At 56.4% G+C, this 27,854-nt stretch overlaps 4 protein-coding genes across 6 annotated transcripts in view; 3 read left to right on the top strand and 1 right to left on the bottom strand.

Moving 5' to 3' along the window:
* The first annotated feature begins 346 nt into the window (after positions 1 to 346).
* On the top strand, positions 347 to 2,827 carry LOC130142432 (avidin-like). The gene is made up of 4 exons (XM_056324356.1): positions 347 to 598; positions 1,160 to 1,373; positions 1,848 to 1,968; positions 2,259 to 2,827. The coding sequence occupies exons 1-4, from the start codon at positions 527 to 529 to the stop codon at positions 2,356 to 2,358; spliced, it is 507 nt and encodes a 168-aa protein (XP_056180331.1). The 5' UTR covers positions 347 to 526; the 3' UTR covers positions 2,359 to 2,827.
* Positions 2,828 to 4,424: 1,597 nt separating this feature from the next.
* Positions 4,425 to 6,164, top strand: LOC130142430 (avidin-like). The gene is made up of 4 exons (XM_056324354.1): positions 4,425 to 4,496; positions 5,008 to 5,218; positions 5,317 to 5,449; positions 5,871 to 6,164. The coding sequence occupies exons 1-4, from the start codon at positions 4,425 to 4,427 to the stop codon at positions 5,902 to 5,904; spliced, it is 450 nt and encodes a 149-aa protein (XP_056180329.1). The 3' UTR covers positions 5,905 to 6,164.
* Positions 6,165 to 9,310: 3,146 nt separating this feature from the next.
* Positions 9,311 to 14,708, bottom strand: CREB3 (cAMP responsive element binding protein 3; the record flags this gene model as incomplete). Its single annotated transcript, XM_056323694.1, has 9 exons — positions 9,311 to 10,770; positions 11,146 to 11,224; positions 11,355 to 11,439; positions 11,588 to 11,656; positions 13,003 to 13,109; positions 13,668 to 13,760; positions 13,979 to 14,091; positions 14,302 to 14,575; positions 14,658 to 14,708. Coding segments are annotated over 9 exons (1,218 nt in total), but the record flags the coding sequence as incomplete, so codon positions are not given.
* A 2,145-nt stretch (positions 14,709 to 16,853) lies between these two features.
* The window catches only part of TLN1 (talin 1), a 35,470-nt gene continuing 24,469 nt past the window's right edge, over positions 16,854 to 27,854 (top strand). For 2 of the 3 annotated variants that reach the window (XM_056324350.1, XM_056324348.1), the window contains exons 1-8: positions 16,854 to 17,180; positions 23,007 to 23,170; positions 25,383 to 25,480; positions 25,722 to 25,851; positions 26,089 to 26,241; positions 26,532 to 26,674; positions 27,084 to 27,211; positions 27,710 to 27,770. In XM_056324350.1, coding sequence (XP_056180325.1) covers positions 23,041 to 23,170; positions 25,383 to 25,480; positions 25,722 to 25,851; positions 26,089 to 26,241; positions 26,532 to 26,674; positions 27,084 to 27,211; positions 27,710 to 27,770 — 843 coding nt within the window. In that variant the 5' untranslated portion in view covers positions 16,854 to 17,180; positions 23,007 to 23,040. Of the gene's footprint in view, positions 17,181 to 21,252; positions 22,748 to 23,006; positions 23,171 to 25,382; positions 25,481 to 25,721; positions 25,852 to 26,088; positions 26,242 to 26,531; positions 26,675 to 27,083; positions 27,212 to 27,709; positions 27,771 to 27,854 lie in introns of those variants that run through there. The other variant, XM_056324349.1, reaches the window with a different exon arrangement.

The following is a 27,854-nucleotide window of genomic DNA, read 5'->3' as shown; positions in this document are numbered from 1 at the left end:
GGGTCTGTGCACAGGGGCACCATCCACAGAGCATTCCCTCCCATGGAGGCAAGTAAATTTTAATATCTATATATCTTCCAGAAAAGCTCTTCTTCACTTACAAGAGGGATTAATTCAAGGGTGCCCCAGAGGTCCCACTGCAGTGATAGCCGCGGCTCCCAGACCCAGGGAAAGCCTAGCACAGTCAGGAGAAAAAACAATTTAGAAACAGCAGCAGAAGCTTGTCATGCTGGAGGGGGCTGCCATGATGATGAACTCCTGTGGGCAGACACAGAACCCTCTTGGGCAGTGGATGTGCGCCTCCATCCTCTGCACAGCCGTGCTCAGCCCTGCGTTCCTCCGGCACTGCCCAGGTCACAGAGACCTCCTCACCTCGCCTGTCCTGGGCACCCTGCCACCAGGCCACCGACTCTGCTGCTGCTGCTGCCAGCCGGGTGCCTGTGGGGCTCCGGTTACAGCCCTATAAAGGGGGCCAGGGCGCAGGGCCGGGAGCGAGCCGTGCTGGGCGCTGCGCAGCCCCGCAGCCATGGGGAGCAGTGCCCTCACCCTGGTCCTTGCCCTGGCCCTGGTGGCGTGTGTCACCCCTGCGGAGAGGAAGGTACGGGGACAGGTGATGATGGGGATGTGGCAGATATGGCACTGGGAGGCAGCGTGGGCAGCCAGAGGTTCTCTCTTAAATGCTATTTTAGGCTGGGAGAAGCAGAACTTTCCAAGCACCTGGTCCAGGCAACAGGCAGGATATCTCCGGGTCACCCCCAGCCAGCTGGTACCACCTCCACAAAGCTTTGTTTCCACAGGGGCACCATGCACAGGTCATTCCCTCCCATGGAGCCTGGGCTCAGGGGTATGATTCATGGGACATCCCTTCCCACAGGGTCTATGCCGAAGGGAACAGTGTGCAGGGCATCCCCTCCCATGGGGTCTGCGTCTGGGTGTACCACGCACACTGATGGGCTGGGATGTGCTGTTCTTGTTGCACTGCCCGCTCAGCAGCGTGCAGCACCTGGGGGAGCATCTCCCCAAACCGGGGACAAGGAGAGCCTTGCCCCACAATTGTGCTCACAGCAGGGCTTGTGGCTTCAGCTGTGGGGCAGTGGGAGGATGGGGTCCCCTCTGCACTGTGTGTGGGGTCAGAGGGCTCATGGCTGTGTCCCTTCAGTGTCACCTCAGCGGGCTGTGGAGGAATGAGCAGGACTCACTGATGGAGATTTCAGTCTTGAGGGACAACGGGGACTTCCAGGGGAGATACCTCACACGGGTCACCCTCGCTGGTGGCTGTGCCTGCGCCTCCCCCCTGAAGGGTGCCCAGCAGCAGCCTAGCGAAGGGGGCTGGCCCACCTTTGCCTTCACTGTGCGCTGGGACAAGTTCTCCAGTAAGTACTGGGACAACTGGGGATGGCATTTTGGGGGCACTGGGAGCTGTGCAGGCGACCAGCAGGATTTTTCCTCCTCTGGGAGGTCTGCTGGGTGATGCTTTGGTGCAGCTAAGCAGAGGGTGGCAGCGGCACCTGCCCAGTCTGGGGCTAATGGGCAATCCTGGGCTTGCATAGGGCAGCCCCTTCTTGCTCAGTGTCTTTGCACCCATCCCAACTGGGCAGCCCAAGGTGACTGCAGTGGGTCTGGACCCCATGAAGGCATGGGGGATGTGGTGCCACAGAGCCTGTCTCACTCGAGGGAGCCACTGGGCATGGGCAGGGTGGGTGGTGGATCCTCCTGGCATGGGCTGGGTGGGCATGCGGCCATTGGAGCATGAACACAGCTGCAGCCAGGAGGACCCCAGGGAGAGGGAAGCAGCCAGTGAGTGTGGGTGCCATTCCCACCACCCGCCCACCAAATGCTTCCCCCAGATGCCACCACCGCCTTCGCTGGGCAGTGCTTCGTGGACACAGGTGGGAAGGAGACGCTGACCACCATGTGGCTGCTGCGTGAAGCTGTTGGGTCCCTCGAGGAGGACTGGAAAGCCACAAGGTAGTAGGGGGATGTGGGGGGCAGTGGCCCCACAGAGAGGCCCTCCTCAGGACCCCTAAGGACAAGCATTCCCCTGGGTGAGGGGTCCACCTGTGGGAACACCCCAGCATGGGTTTGCAGTGGGGATGCTAATGTCTCCTGGCAAGGGGCTTGCCCTGGCCAGAGGCATCCAGCAGCTGCCTGAGACAAGTTGGGGGGTATTTAGGGACATCCCTGTCACCTGCTGGCACTGACACATTCAGTGGGCAATGTCTACAGGTTGTCCCACAAGAACTCTCTGTTTCCTACAGGGTGGGCAGAAACATCTTTACACGCAAACGCACTCCGAAAGGAAAGCTCCTGCAGAGCTTCTTCCCACCCTGTGAGGATGTGTGTTTGCCCACCAAATGACATCTTGCTCCAGCTGCAGCCTGGGCCCCACAAGGCAAGAAAAACCAGCCTCTCACATAAAAATAAAACTTAAAAATCACATCAGCTGTGGTCTTCTTTTCTAAAAAACTGCCCTTGCTCCCTGAGGCAGCTTCAGTCCCCATAGGTACCCCTGCAGAGGTGAGGACTCACCACGGCCCTTCCTCAGGGACATCTGCATCCCTCCCTGATTCTGCCCACCCAGCTCCATGGGCCCATTTCTCACCTCAGCCTAACTCAGTCTTCTACCCTGCACCATCAATCCCCACTTGCCTGCTGGTGGCATAGGTGGCATCAGCATCCCAAATCTAGCTACCTTCCTTGCAGTGCCTTCATATTCACTCCCACCAGATACCTTTCCAGTCCCAGGGCTCTGTGCTTTGCAGGTTGTGTGATGAAGCTAACAGCATCAGTAGATGCGAGACGTTGGTAAAGCACTTCCCTTGCACTGCATGGCACCTGAAGTAAAATGTGAACAGTTAAAGTCCCCATCCTATCATATCCCATTGTACCCCATCCCATCCCACCCCACCCCACCCCATCCCATCCCATCCCACCCCATCACATCCTCCTGGGTTACAACCAGGAATTTTATTCTTCTTTGCCACTGCATTTCAGCAGGGCTACTCTATTTGCCTCTGTGGATACCTGCCAAGCTTAGTCAGCTCTTGCACCACAAAGTTTTTGGCAGGTCCATGGGTGAAGATGAAGCCTCTTGCAGAACTGTTACAAATATAACCCAGCTCTGGGGATGCCAGCACACTAGCCATGTAGTTCATTAAGCCTGGCCCAGCTGCAGTGAGGAGGGTGCACAGTGCTGTGACGTGGAGTGGTGACTGCTACCTCCCTGGCACCTCAAACAGGGCGGCTTGTCCCTGCCAAACAATGCAGAAAGGCAGGGGCTGGTGTCAGGCTGAAATGGAGCACGGCATCCAGAGCAAGAGCAAGAGATCCCCCGGGGGGTATTTATCAGACCCCTATGATTAGCCTGTGAGTCTGGGACTCAAAAGACAACAAGGGGAAATGAAGTGTCAGGAGAGGGGTTGTTGCCTCTCCACTCACCCCAGCCTCTGGGGCCATGCAGACCGGAGGAAGAGGCGGTGAGCAGCAGCAGCAGCAGTGGGGTCCCTGAGTGTGCTAGGACTCATGGTGGGAGCTGGGCAGTGCCACGGCAGGGTGGGACTCCCCCACTCCCAGTACACACATCTCAGCCCTGCTGCCATCCAGTGACCCAACGCTGCTGTCCTGGAAACAGCATGTGTTTATGCAGCTGAATCCTACCTTAATTTTCGGTTGCACACAGCCCCATCCCTGCTCCAGGCGCTCAGGGAGCAGAGAAGCAGCTGAGGAACGCTGGGACAGTACATGCTGTGCTTTGTACATCCAAAGCCCCTAAGTGCAGGAAATACGAGGAAGAGGTGCAAGTACAAGGCTCGTTAGCATGTTGGGTGTGTTTGGCAAACACGACCACTTGGACTCCAGTGCCCCTCTGTGGTTACTCCTTCCTCTAACTCTTGTAAAAGCAAAAGCAGCAAAATCAGCAGCTGATATCGAGAAGATGCTGGGAAAATGTTGTCCCTGCTAAAGAAGAAGGCAGGGCCAGCCTTCCCTCTGGTGCAGCACTGCAGCTTGCCTCTGTCAGGAACCTCCTGGCACCACCTGGGTGACACCCTGGTCAGGCAGTGGCATCAGCAAAGCAGGATATGATTAAACATTTAAACAGGTAATAAATTCCAGCCTTGCATGCACAGGAGGTGGATTCCAAAGGAAAGCAGTTAATGCTTTCCAGGCTGCTATAAGGGCTTTTAAAAAAGCCTGCGCTTCCACCCCTCTGCACAGCCGTGCTCGGCTCCGCGTTCCTCCGGCACTGCCCAGGTCACAGAGACCTCCTCACCTCGCCTGTCCTGGGCACCCTGCCACCAGGCCACCGACTCTGCTGCTGCTGCTGCCAGCCGGGTGCCTGTGGGGCTCCGGTTACAGCCCTATAAAGGGGGCCAGGGCGCAGGGCCGGGAGCGAGCCGTGCTGGGCGCTGTGCAGCCCCGCAGCCATGGGGAGCAGTGCCCTCACCCTGGTCCTTGCCCTGGCCCTGGTGGCGTGTGTCACCCCTGCGGAGAGGAAGGTATGGGGGTGGGTGACAATGGGGGCGTGGCACTGGCACCCTGCTAGACCTGAAAGGCCGCTGCTGAGGCTTCGGTGCTCAGCCGGGCGCCTGGACCAGCTGATGGGACCAGCGCTATGCAGTGCTGAGGGAAGCTGTGAAGAGGCTGGGAGGGAGGGACTGCTCCTGCAATGATCTTCCTCGCTGTGGGAATCCATCCAGAGACAGGCAAACGGAGCCATGCCCCAGAGAAACCCTGCTTTCCCACCAAGCGTGCACCCTCTGCTTTAGCATGGGGAGGACCCGCTCTCCCCTGGGTGTCACCAGCTACAGCCCAGAGCAGCAGCTGGGCTGAAGGCAATCAGTGCCACAGGTGTAATGCTTGTGCCAAGGTGGCACCAGCTTCACACAGGATCTGTGGCACATCCATCACCGCTGCAGGCATCCCCAGGTAGAGCCAGGGTGGTGGGACGGGAGCAGGATGTCCCCTCTGCCTGGCAGAGCACCCCAAGCCACAGCGTTCGCCTTGCAGTGCCTTCTGTCTGGGTCATGGCGGAGTGACGGTGGCTGCCGGATGGTTGTATCCGTCCTCAGCAAGGATGGCAGCTTCTCTGGTTCCTACTTGCCGGGGCCTGTTGCTGACAACTCCGAAATCCTCACCTCACCACTGAAGGGGTCCCAGCAGGACACAGGGCAGATCTCGCAGCCCATCTTCTCCTTCACTGTGCACTGGCAGCTCCAAGGTAGGCAGGAGGGGGCCATCACCCTGCAGCAGGGATGCCAGCGGGATGCAGGCATCATGCCTCTCCACCCTGATTCGTGACACCTCGGTTCCTTCCAGACTCAGATACAGCACAGACAACCGTCTTCCTGGGCCAGTGCTACGTGGGCACCAACGGGGAGGAGACCCTCCATGCCCTGTGGCTCCTGCGAGAGGCAGCTGACAACCCTGCCGAGGACTGGAAAGCCACCCGGTGAGCACTGGCTCCCAGCCACTCCGTGTCAAGCTTTCCTACACCCCAGGCTGCAGAAGGGAGAAATCCCATGGAATGAGGCATGGCAGGGCCAGGAGGGTGAAATATGTTTGTCACCAGTGATGAACAGGGGCTGAGAAGCATCTCTGTGATGTGCCCCAGGCTGGGTGACCTGAGGATGGGGTCTGGCCCCAGCCGAACCCTCCCAGGACTCCCCCTGCACTCTTCCCAGCAGGGAGAGAGCAGAACACGATGCCCACACCCGGTGCAGCCTCCACTAGAGGGTGTCGGAGCCGGGGGCATCCCGCGCAGCACCCAGTGCGGAACACAGTGTCACCTCGTGGGTTTCCCCTCTGTACGTTCCACCACAGCATAGGTGACCTTGGGTGGGTGAACCACAGTGATCTGGGGTTTTCTGCAGGATTGGCACCAGCGTTTTCACCCGGATAAAATAACAGCAAGCGGAGAAATCCAGGAGGCTCAGGACGACAAGAAGACTGCGCTTCCACCAGCCAGGCTCTGCCTGCACTGACGTGCTGCATCTCAGCAGCTCTCAGCCCACAGGTTCATGCTTTCCCAGGCAAGTTCAGTCTGGCGAGAAGGCTGGGCACCAGGTGCAAAATAAAGGGTTTCTGTGGGGATGCAGGGCTTGGCTCTCGTTTCTGTCCTGCCTCAAACCCACAGGCTTCGTTTTGCCCTGCAGCCACCCTCCTGTGGGAGCTTCCTGCAGCACCACTGAAGACAGCAGGGTCCCTGGGGATGGGGGCTGCCCGTGTCCCCTCCTTGGCAGTGTACAGCAGCATTGCATCTGCAAACCTGTTGCTGTGCTGTGGTTGACTTGTCCCGTGGCTTCCCTCCCAAATGTCCCCAGGGGTGTGGGGCAAACCAGGCAGCGGGATGAGGCACAGCCTCGGTGGGATGCTGTGAGCAGCATATCCCAGGGTTGCAGGCAGGCCAGGCTCCAGGCAGAGCCTTCCATGTGTGAGCAGAGCAAAGGAAGTTTCTTGGGCGCCCAAATGCACGGGGCGGCCACAAATGGCTTTTGCAGAGCCAGCAGCTTCCCGTTCCCAGCCCCAGCGGATGCACTGCAGTGGCTGGCTGCCAGCTGCCCTCCTGCCCCATGGGTGGGGAAAGCTCCCACACAGCCCATTCACAGAGAAAGCCCTCAGCACAGCCACGTCCCTGAGCAACGCACACGAGGGGGACTTTGGCCAAGCCCCTTCTGCACCCTGCATGGCCAGGGAGTATGAAGAGGGGAAGGACGCATCTGGCACTGCTTGGTTTTCTTTCCAGGCATCCCAGCCCAACCTCTCCGCTTTCTGCCTCAGACAACTTGCCAAAGTGGTGCTGACACAACCAGCTCCCATGGGGGCTCAGCAGCCACGGAGCTGAGGTGCCCGGTTCCTGGAGCTGGGGTGAGGCAGTGGTTCCATTGCGGTGTTCCCAGTTGCATTTTTAACCCGGCGCTCAGGTTTCTGCTAGTTTTTCTGTTTCCACTGATATCCAGCAGCTGGTGCTAGTGGATAAAATAGGATGGATCCTAACATGGCGTTTTAGTTTTCCCTTGAAAAGGAGGAGATGCTTTACTTTTACCGACTGAAATTCCCATGTCTCCAAGAAACCCCTGACTCCTATAAAAAAAAGGGAAAACCTGATTCCTTTAAAGCTGTAATCAGGAAGTGTTTTGTACTGGCCATACAGCCCAGGCCCTCCATGGCAATAGGAGGCAAATTTCGTTTCATAATTTTGTAACTTTCAGTGTGTCATTATTCTGGAAAGGAGATGGCACCACCAACCCTTGAGGAGTCACTAAGCAAAAAAATGAGAGGGTTTCCATTCGGCAACACCCATATGGGACTTGCCAAGGACTGAGCAGAATGTTTTGCCCTGAAAGGCTCATATTTCTGGTCTATTGGCATGCTCCTGTGCTGCTGATACAGACTCCTCTGGGGACATCAGTGCAGGACAGGCTGACCTTGGGGATAACAAAGTGAACACAGCCGGGAGGGCAAGCTGTAACTGGACCATACACTGACTGTTAAGTCAGACCATAACACTGACCCCCAAGTCAAGCTGTAACATCAAGCTAACCAGAGTGCAGGGTTGTGCATGCATGCAAGCAGCGCCAGTGCTCACACAGCCTGTGCTCTGATGCCTGTGGCATCCAAGGGAAAAAGATGTCATGGAGAGTCTGCAGCAAGGAGAGGTAGGAGGGTAGCAGAAATACCAGGCACCTCCTGCTCCTCTGCTTGATGGAAACAAGGTGTGAGCCTCCTTGGCAGAAGGACTCATTCCAGGCATTTTTATCATCACTGCCCTTTAACCCAAGGCGTGAGGCCCAGGCTGGGCTTCCTTCCTTGCACTGGCTTAGAGCCACCTTCTGTGGGACCAGCATGAGAGCACAGAAAGCCATGAAAAATAGCAGCCTTGGGCCAGCATGGGCTGAGACCATGGAGCAACCAACCCTAAAGCTCCCAGTGCAGACAGGTCCGCAGGGTGGTACCAGCACCAGCTCTGGGCTCTGTCATATCCCAGCCTCTGCCACAAGTTTTCTGTGTGGAAAGGCTGAGCTGGCTGGTGCCCGCAGCATCTGGCAGCTGGAGCATGTTCAGCTGCGTTTGATGAGGATCCCACTGTGTTTGCCTGGCTCCCTGCCTGCTCTGTCTGAGCTGTCTCCACTCCTGACCTTTGGCCAAGCAAGCCAGACCGCTGCAGAGCACAGTGCTGAGCCCATCACCCCCAGCCAAACACCAGCTCCAGTGGCTGCTCCCTGCTTTACTGGTAACACCACCATGTCTTATTTTGGATGACTGGTATAGTATTGATTAGTGCTGGGCCAGGGATGCCAGGTGACATCAGTGGAATGACACACCCTAGCCCTGAATTGCACAAACCCCCCCGAAAATCAAGACGGGGTCATAGACCTTCTTGCCACTGCACGCACCTCCTGGGGAAAAAGGCCCAGAGGTTCTCTGGGGATGCCAGTGGGCTGCCTGCCCTGGCCAGGGCAGAGCTGTGACTTGATCCTGTTAAAAGCATGCTGCTGCCTGTCCTGAGACAGGGGCTGTGGGTGAGCCACCCCTTGGCTGTCTCTCCTCCTGGTGCAGAGACACAATGTTCAATTTTATATCTTGTTCACCTGCAGAAGCACCTTTTGCTTCCAGGGTGGGTTGCACCTATCTGCCTGCACCTGCTGCCTGCACCTATCACCTCGCTGAAGGTCCCCAAACCCCATGCTGGGCTCCGCAGGCTGAGCTCAGGGTCTGCTAGTGCCTCCCTAGGGGACCCAGTGACCACAACCAAACCCAGGGCCCAGCCCTGATTTAGCAGCCCCCCAGCACCCAGGGCCCCCCCGTGGCTCCCGGCCGAGGGGGCTGTTGCACTACACTGGCTCTGCTCTGCTTCCTGCAATTGTGCAGCTCCCCGTTACAACGGCAGCGATGGGGGCAGACACCAGCCCCTCACACTTCCTTCTGGGGAAGCCTCTTGCTTCCGTTATCTGCTTGGTCACACGTGGGTGTTGGGTGCTCACAACAGCCACTTGTCTCCAAAAGTGGTTCAAGAGTGGTTTTGGCACCCTTGAAGGGGGGTGAGAGCAGAGCAACCACCCTGAAGCATGCTGCAAGTTTGCAACAAGCCCCTCCACACGGCTGCAGCCTTGGGAAAGGATGGCAGCCCACATTCCCTTTCATTAGGCTGCAAGAGCCATCATCCCTCAGCCTTCCTCGGGTTCCTACCCCCCCACGAGGCTCCCAGCCTCTGGCACAGCCTCTAGCCTCCACTGTGCAGCCCAGCCCCTCACCAAAATGACCATAGAAGACACAGTCATGCATCATTAGTATTTATTTACGTGTTGTTAGTAAGAGAATTATTATTATTCTAATCTACTTGAAGATATTCCTAAATCTATTGTTGTAGAGCTGTTGACCTAGATGACATTTAAAGGCCCCTTCCAGCCCAAACCATCTGATATGATTCTATGAAGCAGAATAAGGAGAGATGCTCAGGAGGTACCACTAAGTTGCACTCCAGAAAAGACACTACTCATCAGCTAAAAGGATTTCTACTCAGCCCTGATGAGCAACCAGAATTGGGAAACTACATCATCAGCCAGCACAGCAAAGCTCTCACACCAGGACATAGCTCTGAAACCATCCTGTGGTGAGGAAAGCCTTCAGAACAGCAAGCAGCGCTGTTGCTCTCTGCTCTATGCACCTCCATTCCTCAGGTTCGAGATGTGTCTTCTCCCTGAGGCTCGGGATCTCCACTCGAACAGCTACAGATAAAAGGCTCAGCCTCTGTGGAAGGGAAACAGCACACATGGCTTGTGAGGGACTTCATATTACCTTCTCTATCCAGGACAGCAGCTGCGCCTGTGGCTCAAAAGCTAGCAGGAACAGGCAACATGCAAGGTCTGTTGCAATGGTAGCACCACTCCCTCAGAGGACATTGAAGGTCAACTAACTCTCTCACAGCTAGAAATCAGGCAAAACGACATGATTAAGGGGAAGGGACAAGAAACAGATGCCACTAGATACAGTAAGAAGTACAGGACTCGGCCTATTCACCTCTGCCTGGGCAGGGAAAAACAGAGCAGCAGCCTCCATCACCAACTGCACCCAGTCGGACCAAGTATGGGCACCTCAGACCCAACCACCTTCACCCTCCCTGCCACAGCCCATCCCTGCGAGCCATGGGACACAGCCAGGGCTGCAGGTCACATCAGCAGCTATAGCAGATTTCCCAGAGTTTCCCACCCCATCAGATAGAGGGCTCCTATAGATATATGGAGTAGAGCATCAGAATGACTCCCTGGTAAAACCTCTGAGCTGCCAGGACTCAGGACGGTATTCCAAATAATCTGTTTTGACAGATTACATGTTAATGCAGCTGCTTGTCCCTGCCCAGCAGGGTACCCTGCATCACCCCAAGAAGCATGAAGCAGCAGTGGTCACATCTCATTGGCAAGTGCTGCTAAACAACGACAATTCCAGCAGCATATTCCACCCGTTCCTGCCTCTTGCCTTTTAACACCGCCAGCACCGCTGCCTGCGAAGGGTCGCACTGGAAGTCCGGCTCCTGAAGCTGGTGGAGAAAGCCCAGCTCAAAGCCTGCTGCTGCTGGAGGATCAGAAAATGTGCTGCTGCTGCATGAACATGCAGGGTCAGTGCTGGGTGGGTAATACCCTTCTTCTCGTGATTGACTGAGGCTGCCAGATAGCAAGGGGTCCTCGGGCTCCGGGCTGAAATCCTCCAGCATAGCATCCTCACACACAACAGTTTCTACCTCGTTTGGGAACTGCTCGATCTTCTGGGACAGCACTGCAAGAGAGGGAGAGCCAGCCCTGTCATTCCCAGCCTCTCTACTGTCCTGCTCTGAGCACAAGCCACCACAGAGTCCACAAGAGAGGAACAAACTGTTCAACTAGAGCTGCCTTCTCCCAGGGGAGATGGGGAGAGGATGCAGCACAGCTGCGAAGCTTGTGCTCCAAGAGGGACTGGATTCCTCCAGCTCTTGTACTGCCCCTGGCTGCAATGGAGTTGAGGAGAGTCAGCAAAGCCAAACCTAGCAGTCACCCCTGGAAAGAGGCTGCTGCGTTGGTGGCACCCCGAAGTTCAGGCTGTCTCTGAGGAAGGTGCTATGCCATGGGAGGCAGTGCTCCACTGGGAGACAAGCCTCAGCCCCTGGGCACTCACCTCTGAGCTTCAGCTCTGGGTCTCTGCTTTGAATCCAGCAGATGTTAGGGGAGATAATAAGGCAAGACAAAATGATGACCTGGAAACAAAGAACAGCACAGACCTCGGCAAAGGACATGAATAGGCAACATGGCTGCAAAAAATGCCTCTCCCAAACTCACAGGGATAGCAGACAACCCTTCAGAAACACCAGGGCTGAAGCCACTCACCATGGTGCAGGTTCTTCTGATGGTACTTTTGGTGGTAGACATTGCAACCAAGGCCTGCAGTTTCTGCAACTGCTCGAGCAGTGACCTGCAGGAGAGCCAGCAGCGTAGGTTAATACAGTGGCTGAACTAAGAGCTGCACACTCCTGTCTCCCCTCTTTGCAGCCATGGAGGCCACAGTCCCAAGAGGAAAAGCCTTCCCTCCACATCTCCTGCCATGACCAACAAGGACTCACATGTTCTCCTTCTGCAGCACCTCCACCTTCCTCTCCAGCTCCTTCTTCTGAGCTGTGTGGGCTGCCACCCTTCCCAGGAAAGATAAGCAGTACAGGGGAAAAACAGAGAGGTTTTTTTTAGTTGACAGCAGGAACTTCACCAGAGTCTCTCCTCAGGTAAGCAGCCATCACCTCTGAGTGGCTGGGGCAGATAAAATTGCTCTTGGCGTGTTCCAGAGCAAAGCCCAGAGAGTCCCCTTGCCACATTTGGGGAGAGGTGAGCCCTGGCCAGTCCTGCAGAGAAGACCAGACTAATCCCTAAGGATGCTTGCTCCTAGCAGAACAGCAGCCCTGCAGATCTGTGATGTCAGGCTGTATGGCAAACTAGCCTGACCTGGGAAACGTGCTGGATCTGGCAGGCCAGCACCTGGCTTGAACAAAGCAAGGTCTGGGCCATCTTCAAGTGTAAGAGAGCAGGGAACAGTATGCCCCAAGCTTCTGAGCCCCCTGAGGAGCTGCTGTTCCACAGGGTCAGCCTCACTTTCTGCCTAGGGTAGCAAGACCCCAGCAGTGGCACAGCACAGCTGCTTGTGACTGGTGCCCCCTGCTCCATGTCCTTGGCAATGTTGTTAGCACAATTAATTCCATTTTATGAGCTGGGCAGCCATTCTCTGTGACTGTAGGTGACATAGTTGTTTCAGTCTCCTCGCTATCAGGCCCTGAAGGTCTTGTGTACCAAACAGACAAGCCAAACTGATTTTTTCTCCCCCCCTTAGTGGCCTCAAGGTCCCTGGGCACCAGGCTGGTTACTCCCTTCTCTACTGGTCTTGAAGGTCTCGGGCACCCGGCCAGCCCAGAGCTGTTGATGACCCTGTCACAGAGCAGGGAATCGTAACAGCACACAGAGAACTATGCATAAAAATCAAGCAGTTAAGTCCTAAGGAGGAACTTGGACTGGAGCTGCCACTGGACAGTGAGAGCCAGGACCACCTCAGACCAGGGACACCCACCATCATTTGCTTTCTCCCATGCCTGGGGAAGTAATTTGTATTCCTTTGTATCATTTTTTGAGTCTAGATTATGATCATTATATTGATACAGCAAACCATGTATTAAGAGCTGACCTGATCTGCAGAGAGTTCAGGTGATTAGAAATCATAAGTTAAGCTGTATTAGGATCTCGGCAACTTCACATTTTAAGTAAAGTTTTATTATAAATTCTGTATTATGCTGCTTATAGGTTGTACTACATTGATTCTGCTTGTAGAAATCCTGTGCTATTCTAATTATAAATTCTGTGCTATACTAATCACAATATGTTAAGAAAACAAAGGTTTAATTGAAACTACGATGTAGTGCCATCATCATTCTGCCAAGGATCTCTAAAAGAACTGTCTGTCCCCTCAGTGTCAGGTGACACTGCTGTGTGCCCATACCTCCGTTCCAGGACATCTATGTAGATCTTCCTTCTGTGACGACTATCCCGGGCTAACTGCTTGTTCCGGATCTTCCGACGCACTTTCTTCAGAACCTGCTCTTCAGCCTACGGGGTAATTTCTTGTTAGCAGCAACCCCAGGGCACTGGCAATCCAACCCTCACAAACCCCGCATACATCTCAGTGCACAGCTCCATGCTTTTGTCCTCTGTCCCCCCCACGCCACTGAATGAGCTGCAAGGCAAACTCTGGCCTGCTGATGAGGCCACCAGCTTCCAGTAGAGCAAAAGTGAGGCATACCTAAAGGCGATGAAAAGCACAAAGCTCACAAGGCACTAGGCAAGCAGGAAAAAATAGGCTGGAGGCGTAACTCCCTCCTGCAAGCAGTCATACGTGGGAAGTCTGACAGTGGCCAGGTCTCATTGCTTTTTGTATCTGCCTGATTAGCAAAGCAGAGGCTTCTGTGCATGTGGACAGCCCCCAGTCCTCAAAAGGAGGAAAAGGACACAAAGCCCTGCTGCTGCATGCTGCCCTGAACACAGCGCCTGGGCACCAGTGCTCTTGCCAAGGTGTCATCCTGCATTTTCAAACCCCTACTCTGGCTGAAGCATTCAAGTGGTCCAAGTTTGTTTGGGAGTGACAGGCTGTATGTAGCAAGGACTCACTTTAGTCAGGGGCAGACGGAGTGGTAATGAAACACCTTCTTTCTTCAGTAGCTGACTCTCCTCCACTGTCAGGACCAGCTCTGGGAAGTCAGACTGGAAAACAGCAAAAATACACCCGCTGAGAATGCAAAATAAAAGGCGACCATATCAGGGCAGAGAGGGCATGCAGAAATCACACAGAACCAGGATCAGCTCTCTTAAAGCAGCATCATGATTTCCTCAGAGATACTGCTCACAGGAGCCAAGCCATGAGAGAAGGGGAGATGTAAGCAGAAGCAAAGGCTGGGGCCCACACACATGATAGTCAGTACCTGCGTGATGACTCCACATCCAGGCTGCTGTCCGGCACCTACAGCAACAGCAGTGGGGAAACTGGACTTCCGTTTCCGTGCCCGCCTTCTGCCCGTCAAACCCCTCTGTGTCCCTGGAGAAGGGAGTAAGAGTCAAGCACTGGGCCTCAGTGAGGCAGCACCTGATCAACCAGCTTTGAGTAATGTGAAAACACAATTTTATGGCAACAGAAAGCCACTAAACTTACCTCCATTGCTGCCTGGCACCCACTCAAAAAGCCCCAATGTGGGACTGCTTTTCTGCCCGTAGCCAGGACAGAAAAAGCCCATGCAAAACAACTTACCAAGGTCAATGGAAACATCTCTTTCTGCTATGTCAGACATCACGCTTTCCGGCATAGACCAGTCCTGATGGAAGGAATAGTTGTGATCATTGTGCGCAGTGTACAAGTTCTGAGAAATGCCGGCCAAATTGCTGTCAAGGCTATGGGACAGATGCTGATCTTCAGAAATGCTGCTGTCACTGCTGCTAGGTGAACAACCCTGCAGCAAGTCTGGTCCATCCTCGAAGGTCCTCAGCAGGGAGTTGACAAAGTCATCAAATTCCTTGTCCCGAAGCTGCAGAAAAAAAGCTTTAACTCAAGAGGGAGCCAAAGCTCCTGAATTACAACACAGCATCAATTCCTCCCAAAGAACTCACCTCAGAGTCTAGCAGGTTACAGCCTTCCAGGAGATCTTTCTCCTCCCCAGGCAGGAGACCTTTCTCCTCCCCTGGGATTTCAGCGTAGGGACCATCATCTTTCAGGAGGAAGTCAAGCAGATCCTCATCTGTCAGGAGAGGCAGTTCCTCTGGCCACATCTGAGCAGGACATCCAAAGTGAGCACAGGCACAGGGAGGGACAGCAGCAGTCCTTTGAGATGTCCCTCAGACCCTACAAACAAAGTCTCCCCGTGCAACAGCAACAGCCCTGCAGTAATGACCAGCCCATGAGTACTTCCCAACAAGGCTATTAGACCAGCAGTGGTGGCCCCACCACACCAGTTTCCCCACCAGACAACTGTGATCCACCCACAGCAGCCATAATCTGGCCAGAATGTAAAAGCCTCTGGAAGCAAAGGCTACTTGGAAGGGCGACAGACTTTCTGCTGCAGAAATTGTGTATGATCCAGCTGTTCCACTGAAGCCTGAAGGTGCACACCACTGGTATGCAGCCAGCAGGGCCAGCCTCCTGTTGCAGGCAAATTACTAAGAGAAGTCATCATTGTGGGGTTAACTAAAAGAGTTCTAGTAATGACTAAACGAGAATTAATCAACAATTGAATGGAAACAAAATAGTAATCAAATGGTGATTAACCAGTCATTGAATGGTAATTAAAACAGTTATTTGGCAATGACTTGATGATTTAAACAACAATTTAGACAGCAGTCAAACACTGTACACTTATTACACTTCTAATAATTAAGCTATAGCTAGAAATATATCTCTCTATATATGTATATATCTGTGTCACCAGCATACAACATAGATTCAGGCTGAATGTAAGATGCCACTTACCTTGCTGTAGGTATCAGATGCTGGGTGAAGAGTCTTTCAGCCTTGAGGACCAGCTCTGAGAGGTGTCCCGGCTCGAGTGGGAGCTCACTGCAGTGCCGCCCGCTGCTGTGCTGCAGAGCTCAATGGGCTGGTGGTGGAGGCTACAGGCATTTATATGTGAAGCGATAGACTGGTAGTCAAACCCCCCTTGGTGTTTCTGCAGCTGCAGCAGTTTTAGTTTTGTCTTGTCCCAGCTCAGGCTGGAGCCGTTATCTCCTGATAAGATGTACCCTAGACTCTTCGGTCCCTGAGATGATGTGGCCTCGTGTGGTTCTCATGGTTTACACAGCAGGGCTGTAATCAACAAGGCCTGCTTGTTGGTGATGCTTGAACCAAAGCATGGCTCATGCAGTCAGAATAGGAGGGCAGCAATAATACCTCCCTATTAGAGAAACATCTGTATATAGCTGGCAGGTGTCACAGTAAAAAAAAAACCACCCACAACCAAACCAAAAACAGAAACAGAAAACCCAGCAAAACCATCAAACGGCAAAAAAATCCCATCCCAAACCAGAAGACCAGGGCAGACCCCAGCCACGGGCTGCCGGGGAGCAGACTGCTGGTGTGTGGGGCAGCCCTGCATGGCCAGTGGGGTCTGGCCAGCGGGTCGGGGGCACTGGGCAGCACTGGGAGCGCTGGGCCCTGGCTGCTGGACACCGAGGGCTGGCTGCCCGGAAAAGGTTGTGCTGGGTGGGCAGCAAGGGGTGGGCGAAAGCATAGGCAGAAGTGGGGTACGCTGGAGCCGCCTGGGGCAGGGACCGTGCCCATCGCTCCGAGGGGAGCCAGGCAGCCTTCCGCGGCCGCAGCGGTGGGGCCGGCCCCCGGGCCAGCACGGCGTGCTGGGGTCGGGCTGACAGCGCCGGGCTCACAGCACCGCGGCCAAGGGGGGCGCATCCCGACAGCGCCGCAGCCGCGGGAGGGCACAGCCGGGCTGACAGCGCCGCGCCAGACCTTCCGGCCTCCCTGGCGGGGGCTGCGGCCTTGCCGTGGGCCGTGTCCTGCCGAAGGCCGCCGGCGTGGGCCGGGGTGGAGAGGCCGGCGGGGGTGTAGGTGTGGGGCGGCCGGGTTGAGGGGAGGGACCGGTGCCCCCCCCCCCCCCCGGCCTCCAGCGCCCCGGCGGCCGCCGACCGCCTCCCAGCAGGCCCCATGCGCGGCGGCGCGGGCGCCCATTGGCCAGTGACACGTGGGCCACGGGAGCGCGCGGTGGCGGCGGTGGCGGCAGCGGCGGCGGGGGGGAGGGGGGGGGGGCTGGGCGCGTCCGTGGGCGCCCGCGGGGTGACAGGGGTGCGCGGGCCCCGGGGGTGCGGCGGGCCTGGGCGCAGGCCCTGGGCTGCGATCGGGCGGCGGAGTGCGGCCCCGGGGCGCGGGCGCTGGGCCGTGCCCAGCCGCGGGGCGCAGGGCCTAGGCGCGCGGGTACGGAGCAGCGCGCAGCCCCGGCCGTGCGGCCGGGATGCCGGGGGGCACCGGGCGGAGCGCAGCCCCGCGGGGCCGTGCCGTGCCGAGCCGCTCGGCGGCGCGTCGTGCCTCGGCGCATGCGTGGCGGGGGGCGGTGGGGCGGGAAGCGGGCGGTGCCGCCCCGCTCCGCACAGCCTCGGCGGGGCCGCTGCGCTGTTCCTGGCCGCACACAGGTACGGGGACGAGGGAGACGTGGGGTCACAGTAACGGGGGAGGGGTCCCGGTGACCAGCAGCACTTTGCCTCACGGGGGGTTGCCGGAAACGGATGTCCTCTGGGGAGCACACACACACACCCCTCCCCCCCCCCCCCCCCCGCATACCGGGGCGGGGGGGGGAAGTAGCGTCCCGGTTACCGGGGGCCCTGCTTCCACCGAGGCTTCTCCCCCGGGTGCGGTGACCCAGGGGCTTCCGGGGGTTGGTCACGCCTTGGCCTGTCGTTGGGGTGCGCCCCGCCGCCCCGGGGCTGGCGGCACCCCGGCACCGGCGCCCGCCGGCGTCCCGGGACAGCACCGGCGAGACGAGCGGGCTGGGCCCGGCTCCGTTAATCCCGGCTCTGCCTTTGCCCTGCCCCAGAACGGCGGCCGCCGCTGCAGGCCGCGGCCTGAGCCAGGCCCGGCCCGGCACCCTGCCTCGGGGGTCTCTGGGCACCAGACGGCCGAAGCCTGCCCGCGGTCGCGGCCCCCGAACCGGGGAGGCGGCTTCGGTGCCGCCGGGGTACGTCGGCGAGCTGTGGCCTCGCCTTTCCTGCCCACCCTGCCGGTGCGCGGGGGAAGCCAGCCGGGAAGGGTGTCTCCGGCCTGCGGCGCGGCTCTGGGTGGGGACGCCGGCGGACGGGCCCCCCGCAGCGGGGGGGCGCCCGGCCGCCCCTGCCGAGCCTCCCGGGACACGGAGCTGGCCTTGGCCCCCGCGACAGGCCGCTGGCGGGGGTGCTGCGGGGCAGGGCTGGCGGCCGCCGGGGAGAAGCCTGGGTCCCGCCGTGCCCCGCTGGAGCGGCTAGCCAGGCAGGGGAAACCCTGCCCCATTCTGCCTCCTCCCTGCTCGGCCCCACTCGCTCCGGATCCTGCCCGCGCCCCTGCGAGCTGCCCGGCCCTTTGAATGTGCCGGCAGGATGTCTACATGCTTCTGCTCTGGCTTCATCGCTGGCTGTTAGACCCATATTTGGTAGCAATAATTGTTTACTCCCTTCTTCTCTCTCCCCGAGCCTCACTGCTGAGAAGGGGAGGGGAAATATTTTTGGGATCTTTAGCTTTGCCAGAGGCTGCGAGTCGCCTGGTAAAGGGTCTGATACTGCCACCCCAGCCCCCCTGCCCCAACCATGGGGTGAAACCCGCCCGGTGCTAAATGAGCAGGTGATGGTGTGCAGTGAGTACCAGCCAAGCCTGCAGTTTGTTCGCCAAGGGGCAGTGGCAGGAGTTCGGTGCATCCTGAAGTGGCACGTCCCAGCAGATTTGGGGATGGGGAGCAGGAAGCATGAGGAAAAGGGAGCAGGGACCTGTGGAGCACCCTCCTTTCTAGAGCTGAGCTCTGCTGGCTGCTGGGTGGAGAAATGCCCCCCAAAATGCAGCCACACTCCCCTCTTCTTTTCCCTTTCTGCCTGGCCAGTGGCACAGTGATGGGCGAGTCACTTGCCCTAGCAAGCGTGGATGCCTGGATCGGGGCACCTGGTGGTCTTTAGGTGCTGTGAGAGTGCTCTCTGCAGCCCAAGCGCTGCATTTGTGGTGCTGTGCCTGAGAACTGGCTTGGTGAGGACGCAGGGGGGTTGTGGGTGAGGTCCTGCCCTTGCTCAGCCTTGTGCCTGCCTCGGTGGTGGGCAGCCGGGGGCTGCCACCATTTGTGCCCTCTGCCTTTGGAGGGTAGGGGATGGTAGGAAGCACTGGCAGTTATTGGCCAAAGCCGCTTCACCTCAGTGCTGGTGAGCGTGCAGGCAGGCAGGCTGAGGCCGTGATCCTCCGGCCTTGCTGCTCTTCCCCTGCCCATTTCCCAGGGGAAACAGGGCTGTCCTCCCTGCAGGGGTGAGAGGATGCTCCTGCCTCAGCCATGGGCAGTAGCTGAGTGGTCACTGGGGTGCTGTGGGGTTGGGTCTGGTCTTGCAGGCTGCTCACAGTCCCCGGGAGTAAGCTGAACCTCAGCTGGAAGAAACCATTTTCCTGTCCAGTGTGGACGTGCAGCTGGGAAAGAGGAACTGGCCTGAAGGGGCTCAGCAGCATGCAGCGCGGTCACCAGGCAGAGCTGCCAGCTCAGCTTTCCCATCAGCACGGGGCTAAGCAATCCAAGCCCCAGTGCCTGCCGTGCCTGCATATACTGGCCCCATACTGCAGAACCCAGCCACAGCCTGGTCTGGCTTTTTATCAGGTTAATTTTTGACCTGGTTCATTGTGCCGTTGTGCAGACACCGATGTGCCAGCAAAGCCACTGCTGGCAGGCATCGCAGTGGCCTGGTACCAGCCTGGCTGTACCAGCAGCTGCACTGGCCAGGCCAGCAGCCCTGTGCCTGTAGAAAACCCCAGCAGTGGGGTGGTTCGCAGCTGGTCTAGAGCTTCCTGCAGCTATCTTCCCGTCTGGGGGTGGTCCAGAGTGGGGCCTTTCCCAAGTGAAATTTGGCACTGCCATTAGGAAAAAAACCAACAAACTGCAAACCCAAACCTCATCCGGAGTCTCCTGTAGAAAGACCATGTTAAAATGGCAAAATTGTTGTGTTTGAAGATTTGCAGCTTGTTCTGGAAGCTTGCTGTAAGTGTGCCAGCAGGCTGCTATTGAATTTTGGTTGTGTGGGTTTTTTTTTAAAGATACAACTCCTTCTCTGTAACCATTGTTGCAGCACTAAACTCAGCCGATGCAAATATAGCAGTTACGTCACGTGATGGAAAACTCGCTGTCAGTGGTCCTGGCAATGATGTGGTAGTTTCTTGCCCACAGCTGTCCCTGCCTGCACTGCCCCTGCCTTTAAGCAGAGCCCGGGAATCTCCACTAGCATGGTTTTGCTCACCTAGTATGGGGTGAGATGGAGGCAGCTGGGATGGCTTCTGCCGGGGTGGGACCCCATCAAGAACCACCGCCACCCCACCACATTCTGGGGTCAGCTCAGGAGCACACTCGTGATGCAGAGGGTTGCACGCAGCTTGCTATAAAATGCAGAAGTGTGTTAATGTGGCTGGCTCGCGGACAGCCTGGTGACTTGCAGCTCTGGTGCCTTATCCGCCTTTGCATACTGATAACCGATTGAGAATGGGTTTGCTTCCTCTGGAGGTGAGCCAGCACAGAAATTTGGTGTATGTTTATTGAGACTTTCAGTTTGGGGGTTTTGTTCTTTCCAGGACAGTTTGAATTTCACTGTCCCGCTGCTTTATTTTTATGGTTTGCAGTGCCAGGCTCCCACATTGTCTTATTTGTTGTGTCTAGTCTGGCTTTTCCTTTCCCAAGTGACACCCGGAGGGGAGAGTTTTGCCAGGCCCTATGTTGGTGCCCTTACAGGAGGCAGCAGATTTGCAAACCCTGCGTGATTAATTGCCCTGTTTGCTGACAAATCTCTCCAGGATTTGAAGAGGTATACGTCTTATGCAGCAGAAAACATTTCTGCTTTAGACATCGATGTCAGCAGAGTTCAGCTGTTGGAGCCTGAGCTGTTTGTGTAGAATATGAGAATTAAAACGAACCATCTCCCTTTCCTCTGAGGGTTTCCTTGGTGTCGTGAGCACCTTCCCTGCTGAGCTCTGTCAATTCCTAAGAGCTCAGGAGCCAGAAGGCTTGATCAGTCATGTTCCTGCAGGGTCTTGGAAAGCCCGATGGCCCCCATGTGGGGTGTGCTGAGGGCTGCCTCTGGCACAGCACCTGATTTTGAGTGGCTTTGGGCAGGCAAGAGGAGGCTGTAGAAATGGCCTGGCTCCCAGTTCCTCTCTGCTGTCTAGCGTCCTCCCCTCCCCTTCCCCCATGGTTTCTGACCTTGTCCTGGAAGTGGCATGTTCTCCTTTTCCTGCAGAGGGATGGAAAGCAGCTTTATGCTCAACCCAAGAATATTTTTAGATATAGAGAATATGGCTTGTGATCACAGCAGCCTGCCTTGAATAGGAAATATTTGGAAAGCCATTTCTAGGGTAGGGTGTTCCTCGTCCCTTTGGCTCTGCAGCTTTGCTGGTGCTTCCGGATAGATGGCAATGGCACAGGCGGGTGCCACTGCTGCCTCTTTCCCGCTGCCACCAGGCTCCCTCACTTTGGACCCAAAATGCATTTCATTCCTCATCAGCGGAGCCTGTGGGGGCTGCGGGCCTCCACAGAAACATTGCTGAACAGCTCAGGAATGCGGAGCTGGAGCTGCTCCATGTGCTGGTGGAGGCGGCACGCTCCTCTGTCCCTGCCTCCCACCCGGCATCGCCAGCATGGCTTTATGGCTTTGCAGCAGCAGGACCCCTGCCCTCTCATTCAGTCCGGGCCAAAATTGGATGCAGGAGCTTTTTATCTATAGCCGATCCAGCCCGTAGCCCACTTGGGTCTGTGGCTGGGAGCAGCCTGCACCAGTGCACTCCATTCCGTGGGGGACTGGAGCTGGCAGCACCAGGCAGGGATGCACAGGCTCACTACATGCCGCTGGGTTGCGAGGGAGGCTGCCAGCGAGTCTTGCCCAAGAACCTTCCTGGGCCAGGCTGAGGATGCATGTGGCTGGTAACCTTTCCCTGACAGCCATAATAGGAAGCCTGGTATGAGATCAGTCTAAAAGAGAAGAAGCAGATGTGGTGCGTCCCACCAGTGCTCTTGCATCTTCCCACCAGCTGGGGTTTGAGGATAAGGCAGCCTTAGTCGTCAGAGCAGGGGACTTTTTCCCTATGAACACGCTCTCAGGGAGGGGAAAAGGCATGTTATTGCTGGAGAGCATTGGGTTGGGGCTGGCTAGGGACTGGGAATGCTGAGAAGGGCAGGGAGCAGTGGGGCAGGGCAAAGGACCTGGCGCAGGGAACCCAGAGGTACGTGGCAACCTGGGAAAGCACTGAAAATTCCTGCACAGCAGTTAAACCCAAAGGAAATGGCTCTTACAAGCCCTACAAGCTGCATCAGGCAAGTGGGGGCTTATTTACAGCCTCCTTTTACTTCTGCTATTTCTTTCCAATTTTACTGTGCTGTAAGAATATTGGAGTTCTAATTAGGTGTTAGTAAACCTGGTGTTTTGGAGCCCAGTTGAGGGATGCTTATTCTGAAGCTGCTCTACGCAGTCCTTCAAGCTGGACCCAGCTTGGGGTCTGGTCCAGGTGGTATCATGTGGCTCTGGTGCCCTCTCAGTGAGACCTGCAGAGGCTGTTCCCTTGCCCTTCGGCTCATCATCTTGTGCACAGGTTCCTTTGTGGGTTTGTGCAGTAGCTGCTGCCATAGACCCCAGTCTCTGAGCGCTTCACTTGGTGTGAGTGGTGCTTTCCCCAGGTGAATATTTTTAACAGGCAAGTTCAGTGTCTGGTGCCCTTATCTTGCCTCTCCGAGCGTCTCTGGGCTTTTCCATCCCTCTGGTTCCCTCTGTGCTTAGGCTGCCAACTCAGCACCATCCACTGGCGATGTGGAGGGCCCTGATAGCTGGGGCAGGGCCCTGCCATCTCCGGGTCAAAGCTTGGTTTTCCTCTTGTGGCTTCTGTGTCATGGCAAGTTTAATTATAACCTGTTGCGTTTCACTCTCCGGACTTATCTTGCATGTTCCCATGTGCTTGCTTCCTCTTCACTGGCAGCATCTCTGCTGGGTACCAGCTGCTCTCACTCCCACAGGCAAGTAAAATCGTTTTTGGGAGCCTGGGATGAGGAGACAAGGGTCCCAACACTGGGTGGAGACCCCAGAGTCAGCACGAGGCTGGGAAGTGGGACCCCCTCGCAGGCTCACCAGAGTAGGGTACAGCCCTTGCTTGCTAGTAGAAGCAGGGTCCTGGCTTTTGGGGAGCATCAGTGCTGCCAGAGGGGAGGAGGAGGAAGGACCCTGCACACCAGAGGGGCCAGCAGTCAGAGCTAACCCATTTGTTTCCTCCGGCAGGTGACGCAGGAGTGGGGACAGCCCAGCCGCCACCATGGTTGCCCTCTCACTGAAGATCAGCATTGGCAACGTGGTGAAGACAATGCAGTTCGAGCCCTCCACCATGGTGTACGATGCCTGCCGGATGATCCGTGAGCGGGTGCCCGAGGCTCAGATGGGACAGCGTAAGTCCACGGTGGGGCTGGCTGCTCTGCCAGGGCCACACCAGCTTACCTCCTGGCGTTTTGCTGGTCTCCCTTTCCTCTCCTGTCTCTCTGCCCCTCTGGGCTTTCCCAGGGTAGTGAGGGGGTGAGGGAAGCAAGGTTCTAAGTCCTCCTGCCCACTTGAGGCAAAGGGCTGAGCTCCTTGGGCTCCCTTCTCAACACCCCAGAAGCAATTTGTGGGTTTGGAAGGTAGGAAACCACATTTGGAAGTGAAATACTCGTTGAGCAATTTGAACCCTTTCTGTCTCTGTTCCTCTCTCCTACTTGCATCTATCACCACAAGCCAGGACTAGGTAAGTTTAAACCATTGTAGGGATCGTAGTGAGCTTTAGTAGATCACAGAAGTTAATTTTCCCTTTCTTTGGGGATATGTAGTCCTCCACTGGGTCTGTCCCCCACCAGCAGCTCTCTGCTAGACCTGTGCTGGTGCTCCATTACCTTGCTAAGCCTTCTCAACTCTAATACTTTCCTGCTACCGCTAGGCTCAAAATTAAGCTTACGGCTGATGAGCTCATGATGTGACTCACGCCCACGCGGACATAGCTTGTGGCCGTTGTGGATGCGGGGGCTGGAGCTCTGGGACATGATTTTGGGGTCTCTCCTGGGTCTCTGCTGCCCCTGAAAGCGGCTGTGGCACGGGGCAGAGGCAGCAAACAGGAGGTCAGGAGTCGTGGGAAGAGGAGAGGGAGTGCAGTGACATCTGGGAGCAGCAAATTCCTTGAGGATGGAAGGAAATGCCTTCTCAAGTCGTGCCCAGCTGGCCAGCAGTCCAGCGGACCACAGCTTTCAGTTTTGGAGAGGGTCTGGATGTTTGTGTGGATGCAGGGCTGTAGTGGTGTTGGAAGGAGCACCACATTTCCTGCTCCTGGGTGTGGGCCAGCCTGCTTATAAAAAAAAAAAAAAAAAAGGCAGGCAAGGGGAAAGCCTTAAAGGGAACTGCTTATTCCCGAGTTCCTTTTCAATTGCTCACAGCTTTTCTTTTCCTATCAGTTCCTTGCAGCTTTTGTTTCTTTTTGCTCTCCTTAGCCAGTGGCACTCGAGGGTCCCTTTCTGAGCTGCCCTGGTTTTTTGACACCTTTGGACGGAGGGAGCTTAGGTGAAGGTTTCCTGCTCTGCTCTTGCTTTGTCTCGGGAAGTGCCTCTCCCTGCGCAAGATATGGAACTGGGGCAAGCTGCTCAGTTTTCAGTGCTTTAGAATCATCCTCTTGGAATTTGCTTTGAAAATAGCTTTTTTAAAAAATATTTAAAAATAAAATGGCAAGCCTCTGTGATTTTTCTGCTCCCTGTTCAGCAGGATCCTAACAGCAGCGTTAGCCAGGCAGGCGTGGGGCAGCTCAGGAATTTGTCCCTCCCCGCAGAGAGCTGCCAACAAGATGACGCGTTATGAACGTAGCAAGCCAAGATAGCCTGCAGCTCAGGGTTGTTGCAGAGGTGGAGAAGGACCTTTCCCAGGGCAAAGCCAGGCGTGGCCCTGGCCTCTTGCAGCATGAAAATGGGGTCTGTGGGTCTGAGCTGGGGTGCCACGGCCCAGGCTCTGGCAGCAGCACTTTCACCAGGTATCCCAGCCCCGAGGGAGCACGGTTTGGTGAACAGCACTTAACTATATCTGAGACCTTCTAAGCCTTTATCCTGTCCTTCAGCCTATGCCCCAAACAGAAGAGTCTTGGCTCCTCTGTCCTTCAAACCAAGGCTGCATTGTTTAAATTATCTCTGTTTTCAGACTCTGCTGTGTCCTGGACAAGGCTCAGGCCATGCCACCACAGAGTACTGAAAACATGGTGTGCCTAGGTTTTACAGACCAGTTCCCAACACCCTTCCTGATGATCCTCAGCATTTTATTACCTTGCTTTTACTGCTGGTGCATGGTGCACCCAAGATTTCAGAGAGCTGTCAACCACATCTCCAAGCTCTTCATTCTGTTGTGACTATCAGTTCCAAGTTCAGCATTGCATAGGCATGCTTCAGATGATATTTTCCATAGATAACTATGGTAAAACATGTACCTTGAAGCTTGCTTGCCAGCTTTGTTGCCCACTCATTAGGTTTAGGCTCCAGCATTGACACTGCTTCACGTGCTGGGCTGCCCCAACGCACATCCCTGGGCACAGGCTGGCATCTTGGTGGCCCTCTCCTGCTCAGGATTACCCTGGCAGAGGCTTTACCTGTTTTTCAGCCAATGATTTTGGGCTGTTCCTCTCGGATGAAGACCCAAAGAAAGGGATCTGGCTGGAGGCTGGGAAGGCTCTGGACTACTACATGCTTCGCAATGGGGTAAGCATAAGCATCCATCCCACATCCTTCCAGCTGGTTACCCACCTTGGCTCCATGGTTGGATGTGCCTGCACTGTGAAGGTGGTGTGGGTGCCTGCCCTGCTGCCTTGCATCGTGCCTTGCAGCACACTATGACCCCCTCCAGTTGCACCAGGTAGATGGGAGCTGTTGGTGTGATGGTGGGATGTGGGCACACTGTGCCAGTGCCACTGCTAGGAACTGTGCACCACTCTGCCCACAGGACACCATGGAGTACAAGAAGAAGCAGCGGCCCTTGAAGATCCGTATGCTGGATGGGACAGTGAAAACAGTGATGGTGGATGACTCCAAAACAGTCACGGACATGCTCATGACAATCTGTGCCCGGATTGGTGAGAGGAGGGGACAGCAACAGTGGGGCGGAAGGGAGGTGTGAAGAGATGGCAGTGTCTGTTGGGGGTGCTGGAGGAGCAGGAGCAGCTCTGTGGTGGATGACCTGGCAGCAGGGATGTCCAAAGGGTGGACAGTGTGATGCTGAAGAGGGTACATTGCTCTGCACCCCTGCATTGCTGCAGGCTCTGTATTTTGCAGCAAAGTCATGCTGAGCCCGGTCCTCTGCTTTCCTGCAGGCATCACCAACTACGATGAGTACTCACTTGTTCGGGAGATTATGGAAGAGAAGAAGGAGGAGGTTACTGGTACGCTTAAGAAGGACAAGACCCTGCTGCGAGATGAGAAGAAGATGGAGAAGCTCAAGCAGAAGTTGCACACGGATGACGAGTGTAGGTGCCTGCACATGCTGGGGACGGGGTCAGCCACTGCTGAGGGCGCCAGGGAGGGGAGCAGGGACTCCTGCAAGGGGAAGAGCCAGTACAGGGGAGTGGAAGGGACTGTGGTGAGGGAACATGTGCTCACACTCCCTGGAGCATTCCTGCCAGGAAGCCCAGGGCAGAGGGGTGAGAGCCGGGATGCACCAAACAGACATCCCTTTCTTGCTCTGTGAGCAGCCCCGGGTTGGGGACTGGCCCTGCCTTGGTGCCTGTCCCTGCTCATGTGTTGGTGTTGCCTGCAGTGAATTGGCTGGACCATGGCCGGACCCTGCGTGAGCAAGGCATCGATGACAATGAAACGCTGCTGCTGCGGCGCAAGTTCTTCTACTCTGACCAGAACGTGGACTCACGAGATCCTGTGCAGCTCAACTTGCTCTATGTGCAGGTACTACAGCTTTCTGGAGTGCCTGGCTCCACTGCCTCATGCCAGCCCCCTGCCAGGGGTGTTGGCTGAGGGTTTTGGCCAGGAGCCACTGTGGGCTCTTCAGGGATGCCCAGTGATCTCTCGGGTAAGAGCCAACAGTGGCAATCTCAGTCCTGCCCTCTGTGTACTCCTAAGCTCCCCAGGGGATCCCATGTCTCCTCTGTCTGGTAGGAACCGTCCTGAAGTCCTGCTGCTGTTCCTCTCCCAGGCTTGGTGATGGTCCCTGTGGGGGACAGCTGGGCCCTAGATCCTCTTTTTCAGGGCTGCTTTTTTTTAAGACTGGAAAATAGCTCTGGCTTGGTGTGGAGGGGAGCAGTGGCAGGGCTGCATGGCTGCCCAACCCACGGTGATGTCTTCCTTTCCCATGCAGGCTCGTGACGACATCCTGAACGGTTCCCACCCTGTCTCCTTTGACAAAGCCTGCGAGTTTGCTGGCTACCAGTGCCAGATCCAGTTTGGTCCACACAATGAGCAGAAGCACAAGCCAGGCTTTCTGGAGTGAGTGTCCCATGGAACCCCCTGGGCTTGTCTTGAGGTGGCTCAAGGAGCTTGGCAGCCCCCAGCACCGTGCCAGCGCATGGGATTCTGGGGATGCAGTTGCCTCTGATGCAACCGCTCTCCTCCCTGCAGTGCCCAAGCATGGTGGTCCACACCAGCTGTAAGGAGTGCCAGCTCCCCCTTATATTCCTTCTGGCACCCCCCAGGGACATGCAGCCAGGTCTGATGGTGGGAGCCCCAGCCCACTGTTTGGCCTCCCCTGACACTGCATGAGGGGCTGCATCCTCAGCACCTCCACCTCACTCTCAGCAGGGCAGCTCCTGGAGGAGCTTTCATTACTGCAGCAACCTCTCCCACATCCTTCCTGCTCCCAGAAAGTCCCAGCCTGTGCCCTGGCAGGGATGTGTCCGAGGCTCTGGGTTGGGCCTCTTTGTAGTTGAAGACAAACACTGGCTTCAGGCTTTGCTGCTAACAGCTGGCTTGGCTGTCTCTTGGCAGACTCAAGGATTTCCTGCCCAAGGAGTACATCAAGCAGAAAGGGGAGCGCAAGATCTTCATGGTACGTGCAGGGGGAGTGTTGAGACCTGGGCTTCTTGTTCCTCCTCTCCAAAGGCTGAGGCTGCTTTTTTCTGGAGGCAACACA

The sequence above is a fragment of the Falco biarmicus genome, chromosome Z, assembly GCF_023638135.1.
Source record: "Falco biarmicus isolate bFalBia1 chromosome Z, bFalBia1.pri, whole genome shotgun sequence".
In the NCBI taxonomy this organism is placed as follows: domain Eukaryota; kingdom Metazoa; phylum Chordata; class Aves; order Falconiformes; family Falconidae; genus Falco; species Falco biarmicus.
The sequence above is the reverse complement of the archived record's forward strand: the minus strand, read 5'-3'. Positions and strand labels throughout refer to the sequence as shown.